Source organism: Sphaeroforma arctica, assembly GCF_001186125.1.
Source record: "Sphaeroforma arctica JP610 unplaced genomic scaffold supercont1.1523, whole genome shotgun sequence".
NCBI lineage: Eukaryota > Ichthyosporea > Ichthyophonida > Sphaeroforma > Sphaeroforma arctica.
In genome coordinates, this window is record NW_014039035.1 from 1 (window position 1) to 8,605 (window position 8,605).

General features: G+C 41.3%; 1 protein-coding gene across 1 annotated transcript; it reads right to left on the bottom strand.

The window, feature by feature from the left end:
• Nucleotides 1-191: 191 nt before the first annotated feature.
• Nucleotides 192-8,309, bottom strand: SARC_11091 (hypothetical protein; the record flags this gene model as incomplete). Its single annotated transcript, XM_014294833.1, has 9 exons — nucleotides 192-335; nucleotides 1,093-1,226; nucleotides 2,303-2,468; nucleotides 3,525-3,655; nucleotides 4,361-4,598; nucleotides 4,976-5,125; nucleotides 5,618-5,697; nucleotides 6,412-6,543; nucleotides 8,145-8,309. Coding segments are annotated over 9 exons (1,340 nt in total), but the record flags the coding sequence as incomplete, so codon positions are not given.
• Nucleotides 8,310-8,605: the final 296 nt, after the last annotated feature.

Below are 8,605 nucleotides of genomic sequence, written 5' to 3' on the forward strand. Positions count from 1 at the left end.
TATACATATATAGTAAGGTTGGAATTTCTACAATGATTGATAAATAGATAATACCAACAAGCACGTATCAGATTCATCTTCGAAGTGGCCTAGTGCCACAGTGAGCGAATGACCACCACAAAATCATCACCATCCAACGGCCATTGAACAGGGAAGTACTGGACACCTCTCTGCTGGCTGCAGAAGTTAAGTTACATATCACTCAGACAGAGTTGTGGGTGTAATGGCCCACAGTACCACCAGTGGATGCACATATAACCCAACATACCCAACAGCCGCTCAATGTTATCAATGACTATACAGGCGATCGGGGACTTGTACGCATCGTCGAAGACCTGTGTGCAGTGGGTGATGAAGAACGGATCCGTACGTATCCTGAAGTGTACGTGTGTGTGTGTGTGTGTGTGTCTGTGTGTGTGTCTCTCTCTATGTGTATGTGTGTGTGTGTGTGTCGTTTGGATGCTGAAGTATGCGTATACAAGCGCATATACGTGTATATCTTGTGTGTGCGGTTGTGTGCCTATCGATACGGTGTGCATGCGTGCATATGTGCGTGTTTGTACCACACACAATGGGAAAACCACGCATCGTGGTGTCTCTGGCTTACAGTCGGTACGAAGGCTAAGCTATTTATAGGTCAATACAAGTCCCAAAAATAAAAAGGAGGTGCGGTAAGCAGATACACATACACTGCCACGTGTGCGAGTGGTGCTGCATGCTTGTCACCGGTCAATCGACAGACCTAGTGCTATGCTCGGTACATGGACACAAGCAACTGCCCCAGATGTATGTATAGGCGACCGTAATGGCGGAACTCAGGTAGGTATACAGGTTTCGTATATACATCCGCATGGCAAGAATGAAAATCTATTTATAGATACACAAGAATAACATCTATTTATAAATACGCAAGAATAACATCTATTTATAGATACACTAGAACAACATCTATCTATAGGTACACAACAATAACATCTATCTATAGATACACAACAATAACATCTAGCTATAGATACACAAGAATATCATCTATTCATAGATACACAAGAACGAAAAATTATAGATGCACGTACTACTAGCCACACCACATACCTTCGTGATGGCGTTGCACTTTGCTGACTCACTCATGCCCACATACAACTCGGGTGCTATGAGCTTCACAAACGGATAGTCGGAACTGATCGCCATTGTCGCCGCAAGCGCCGTCTTCCCCACGCCCGGGGGCCCTATACACACACAACAACAACAACAACAACAACCATAACAACAACAATAATGATAACAACAACAACAACAACCACAACAACAACCATACCAACAACAACCACAACAACAACAATAATAATAATAACAACAACAACAACAACAACAACACCAACACCAACACCAACACCAACAACAACCACAACAACAATAATAATAACAACAACAACAACAACAACAACAACAACAACAACAACAATAATAATAACAACAACAACCACAACAACAACAACAACCACAACAATAATAATAATAATAATTATAATAATAATAATGATTAAAATAACAAGGAGAGCAGTATAAGTTATATGTGCAGATGAAACAACACGCACAAATAGGGTATACGTACGGCTCACATGACACGCGCCGGATGAGCAACACATGTGAACAGTGCAACAAAACAAAACCAGCACTGGTCGTGTGGACTATATGGTGGCATGGCGTAAGGGGTAGGCACAATAGGTAGCTGCAAGCCTACAAACTATCCTACTACTCACCTTCCCACAAGACAGACACCAGAGCATCACTAGAGCTACCTCTAGATAAACACCAGCCTATGCTCACCTTCCAACAAGACAGACACCCGAGCTACCTCTAGAGCTAACTATAGATAAACACTCGCTTACGCTCAACATCCAACAAGACAGACACCAGAGCTACCACTAGAGCTACCTATCAATAAACACTACACTATGCTCACCATCCAAAAAGACAGACATCACAGCTACCTCTAGAGCTGCCTATTAATAACACTACACTATGCTCACCTTCCAACAAGACAGACATCATAGCTACCTCTAGAGCTACCTATTATTAAACACTACACTATGCTCACTTTCCAACAAGACAGACACCAGAGCTACCTCTAGAGCTACCTATTAATAAACACTACCTTATGCTCACCTTCCAACAAGACAGACATCAGAGCTACCTCTAGAGCTACCTATTAATAAACACTACACTATGCTCACCTTCCAACAAGACAAACACCAGAGCTACCTCTAGAGCTACCTATAGATAAACACTACACTATGCTCACCTTCCAACAAGACAGACACCAGAGGTGTGCGGGGGCTATTCTTGACCTGATCTACCAGCAACTTGCCGTCGTCCAGAATGCGTTGCACCTGCGGACACCACTCCACAACGCCATTGCGCACGCACTCGGCAAACACATCCTCCGTCACACCGAAGGCCGGCTTAACCTGCAAGACGTTAAACGGGTGAGAGAGGTGCCGTGGAATGGCGGAATGGGATAAGTGCATACGCTGATGTGGTGAGGGTTTTAGGGTTATACTTTAAAAACTCTACAACTGGGGTAGGAATGTGCAGGATGGATAGAGGGATACTGAGATGAATAGAGGTGGCGGTGACTGTCCCAGTAGTGGAGTGCGTATAAGTAGAGAACCAATGCGCACAGGTGGTGGACGCCTGTGTCTTTAACGGCGTGTTTGCTCTGTAGTGCAAATATAACAAATATTAACCAGGGTATTTATACCAATACTGGGCTGCTGGACGCCTGTGTCTTTAAATATGTGTTGGCCCTGAATATAAACCAGGTTTTGTACACCAATACTGGGCTATTTCTTTAAAGATTTGTTGGCCGTGTAGTGCAAATATAAATTAGGGTATATACTAATACTGGGCTGCTGGACGCCGAGAACAGACACTACCAACTAATACTATAGCACAGACACTACCAACTAATACTATAGCACAGACACTACCAACTCATACTATGGCACAGACACTGCCAACTCATACTATAGCACAGATACTACCAACTTATACTATAGCACAGACACTGCCAACTCATACTATAGCACAGACACTACCAACTCATACCATAGCACAGACACTACCAACTCATACCGTAGCACAGACACTACCAACTCATACTATAGCACAGACACTACCAACTCATACTATAGCACAGACACTACCAACTCATAATATAGCACAGACACTACCAACTCATAGTATAGCACAGACACTACCAACTCATACTATAACACAGACACTACCAACTCATAGTATAGTACAGACACTACCAACTCATACTATAGCACAGACACTACCAACTCATACTATAACACAGACACTACCAACTCATAGTATAGCACAGACACTACCAACTCATAGTATAGCACAGACACTACCAACTCATACTATAGCACACACACTACCAACTCATACCATAGCACAGACACTACCAACTCATACTATAGCACAGACACTGACTGCATCACGCACACGCTTACCTCATCCAGCGCACCCACAAAATCGTCCATAGTGATCTTGAGATTTTTGAGGGCAGCCTCGTCTATCTTGCCCAGGTTGTTGGGGTCAATGTGACGGTTGAATGCGAACGAAGACGCAGACTTCACCAGACCTGCCGTGTAAAGGAAGGCACAACGTACGCATTAGTGTGTAAAACAACTTGAATATTCGTGTATACAACAACATGAGTATTCGTGTATATAACAACAAGATCATTCGTGTATATAACAACTTGAGTAATCGTGTATACATACAGCCGGATATGTGGATGTATCTATACATACATATGTGAATGGGCAAGCATCGCGAACCTAATATATACAAAGTAAGACGCAACCCCGACCTTTCGAGTGCTATGGTAAGTAAGTTGGTTATATTTGTACTCTAATCTGGTGGAAAACGTGCGACCAAGCGTTCGAAACACTTCGTAAAAGCTAATAATGGCACAAAGGCACTACTTCTGGCTAAAACTAGATGCTATTTAATAACTACTACATCGTGTAAAAGCTGGGTTTCAGGTCAGAACCCAACAGCATTTCGAAAGTCAGTCAGAAACATCAGATTCCATACGTGATAGTAGATTTTTAGTGAGACGGCACCGTCGCATGTGCTATGAAGACATGTTTACATCCAACTTAACTGAGACATGCACAGCCTGTCCTCCTCTACAGACCCGACTCTGCATGAACACCAAGTTCTCACCGCATCATATACACAACTGAAAAGATACCCTATATTACACCCCCTGTCCCTTTCTTTTTACCCAGGGCACCCAACCACATAGTACAAGGCGATATACACACACGCCCAAACACACCGGCTATCTCAGCACCGCTGTAGTTCTTAGACATGGCCGCCAGCTCGGCTAAGTCAACCGTAGTGTCCATCATGTCATTGGCCTTCATATTGGCTGTGTGAATCTGCAAGATCTGGAAGCGCCCGTGTTCGTCTGGCAGATTGATTTCCATCTGCACCTCCAAACGGCCCGGACGAAGCAGAGCCTCGTCGATGAGGTCACGACGATTGGTCATGCCGATCAACAGGATGTTGTTGAGCTGTGGATGGGGGCCAAAATGAGAGTGATGAGACGAGGGTGGTTGACTACAGAAACAGAAGTATATAACAAATACATCTTCGGAGAGGGTATTGAATGGGTGGGTATAAATGGGTCATGCCTGTCAGCATGATGTTGTTGAGCCGTGGATGGACACACATGTGCATACACACCTGATCCACTCCGTCGATCTTCGAGAGCAGCTGATTAACGACTGTGTCTCCCACACACGCAAACACACACACACACATGTACACATATGTACACACATATATATATATGTAAACGCACGTACGTACACACACACGCCCACGCACACTGAGAGAGAGAGAAAGAGAGAGAAAGAGTTTACATTCGTACACACATGTGCATACACACCTGATCCACTCCGTCGATCTTCGAGAGCAGCTGATTGACGACAGTGTCGCCTACGCCGCTTGAGCTGGCGCTGTTGCCACGCTGTTTGCAAATCGCATCGAACTCATCGAAGATGATGATGTGTAGCTGCGAGAAGTCACCCTTGGCCGCCTACAGGTGTGTGACGGAATAAGCATACGGCAAAATAAGAACCTAATTGTGTGACGGAATAAGAGTTTTATATCCCATGAGTATCGGCAATCAGCTCCCCATAGATCATGTGATGCAATATATACGCTGTCGCAAAGGTATGAATAACTACGGCCAGTGGTAGTGCGCTGGTAATTATTATTACGCAGGGCAATATAGTGGGCGAGCATATGGCTGTGCGATCATCTAATCGCGAATCGAGGCGGATTTGTGGAATAAGCCAAGTTTAGATAGAAATCATCAATTGCGTAATATATATATATATATATATATATATATATATATATATATATATATATATATATATATATATATATATATATATATATATATATATATATAATATATATATATATACAATATATATACATACATATATACGTACATACATATACACATATGTGTGTGTGTGTGCGTGCAAGTGTATATCCGTCAGTCCAGCACTTTGTGTACCTGTTCAGCCTCGGCATCCATAAACAAATTTCGTATGTTCTGCTCGGACTGTCCCACGTATTTGTCCAAAATCTCGGGACCTGTCAGAAGTTCAAACACCGAGACAAAAAAACTTTAGTTGTATACAACCGCCTAAAACCTGACACATTGAACAGTGTTAATGTTTGTGTATACATGTAGCATATAGCATGTGTATTAAATTTGGCTTATATAGCATGTGTACATTTATGTCGTATACATGTAGCACGTGTATATTTATGTCGTATACATGTAACATGTGTATATTTATGTCGTAAGCATGTAACATGTGTATATTTATGTCGTATACATGTAACATGTGTATATTTATTTCGTATACATGTAACATGTGTATATTTATGCCGTATACATGTAACATGTGTATATTTATGTCGTATACATGTAACATGTGAATATTTATGTCGTATACATGTAACATGTGTATATTTTTGTCATATAAATGAATAACGTGTTTATTTATGTCGTATATAGCCTGTGCATGTGTATATTATACACGTTTGTGATTTCACACTATCCACTGACGCAAGTGAATTGCGCAACCCCTCATGCATGCATACCACCACGCTCAGCTCATCTAAGACACAATCTTTACGAGGTTGCAAAACGTAAACGCTAACGTTTGACATCACACAGACATCGCCAGCAACCATTCTACATTAAACCACCACTTATACTAGTACAGCGACCACTCGTACGACTGCCATAAGTACCCACACAGATAGAACGTCAGTCACTAGTGCCACATACGTACGTACCATTGACAATCTTAGGTTCGACGGCGTTTAACATCTTTCCGATCTGTCGGGCCATAAGCGTCTTTCCTGTGCCCGGAGGTCCGTAGAGCAGAATGCCTTTCACGTGCATGATACCCAGCTTCTTCACGAGATCTGGCATTAAAAGTTTACGCGTTTTGGTTGAGTGTGATGTTAGCGTAGAAAACACACAGCTTCTTCACGCGATCCGGCATTAAACGTTAACGCGTTTTGATTGAATGCGATGTTAGCTTAGAGAACTGTATCTTGGCGTGCGTCGTGACGAGAGTGTGTAAGCCACAATCAGATAAACAGCGCGCAGGGGGGAGGGTGCTCCGGCTGTTGCTAGGCAACTAGACCATATCCGCCGACCGGTTGTTGCTAGGCAACAACGAGATCATATCCGCCGACCATGGGATAGCCTACCGATTGAACGCATCTGACATTCATTCAATAACACACAGAACAAAGCCAATAGAACGAACGTCGTAACACTAGCATGTGCGGTATATGAATAATACAGGAATAATATATAAATATTATATAAATAATATAAAAATAATAAATGAATAATATAGGAATAATATATAAATATTATATGAATATTATATAAACAATATCGGAGCAATATATAAATATTATATAAATAATAATGTATGAATAATATAGGAATTAAATATAAATATGATATAAATAATATATGAATAATATATGTATACTATACAAATAATTTATGAATAATATACGAATAATATATAAAAAATATTTGAATAATATAGGAACAATATATAAATATTATATAAATAATATATGAATAATGTAGGAATAATATATTAATATTATATAAATAAAATACGAATAATATATGAATATTGTATAAATAATATATGAATAATATCCATGCGCACATACGTTCACATATCAATGTGTGCTGATATGTGTGCGCATACAACTATACCACCTCTCCCGAGAGTAGCTTCTGAGTATTCCAGTACATTGTGTATATATTGTTACGATGTATGACCACGTACACATATCATACTCTAAACCCCTAAACCCTACAGTTCCTAAAACGTCTGCCCACAAATCCCCAGTACATGTGTATATATTTGTAATATATACGACCACGTGACACATCTATACGCGGGTAGAATACCCTAAACCCCTAAACCATAAACCCTAAAAACCCTAAAACGTCCACCCACAAAACATTCGCGCAAACAAGCACAACGGACGTCTCATGCACGTTGAGATCAGTCTATAAAACTGGTATAAACCGGTATGAGTAGTATAAAGCATGGCAAATCAGTATAAACCGGTATGGAGTGGTATAACTAGTATAAAGCATGGCAAGTCAGTATAAACCGGTATGAAGTGGTATAAGTAGTATTTACCAGTGTTAAGCCAGTATAAACCGGTATAAACCGGTATAAGTAGTAAAAGCAGTGTAACCCGGTATAAACCGGTATAAACCGTTATAAGTAGTAAAAGCAGTGTAAACCAGTATAAATAAAGTGGCATAAGTAGTATTAACCAGTGTAAGCCAGCATAAACCGACATGAAGTGGTATAAGTAGTATAAAGCAGTGTAAAAGTAGTACAAGTAGTATAAAGCAGTGTAAACCGGTATAAACCGGTATTAACCGGTATAAGTGAAGTGGTATAAGTAGTACTAACCATTGCAAGCCAGTATAAACCGGTATAAACCGGTAAGCATAAACATGCCGTGCAACACACCTGGCGGAAACACGCGTGAAGCAAAGGCTCGGCGGAAGATATCCGTAAACTCAGAGTCCAAACCACCGATGCCCATCTGCTCAAAGTTCCAGTCGGGGTTAATCAGTGTGGTGCGTTCACCGCCTTTAGCGGAGCCTACCAGGTTCAGCTGAGATCCCTCTGCCTGCGGTAATTAGGGATTAGGGTTTGGGGGTTAGCGTTTAGGGTTTTAGGGTTTTGGAGTGTGTCCAGAGTGTAGAAGCACAGGTGTGTTTAAGAGCTTGTCTGGTGTAAACTATATACGTCTGAATATACTCGTGGTAATTGTACTAATACTGAATATCTCCCAGCCGGAATTAATTGGTTGGAATTAATTAGTCGGAAATAATTAGTCGGAATTAATTAGTGTGATGCGTAGTTCGTCTAGCGTCTATGCAGGACCCACCCAGATTCAAACACAACAAGGGCTTGAACCCAACATA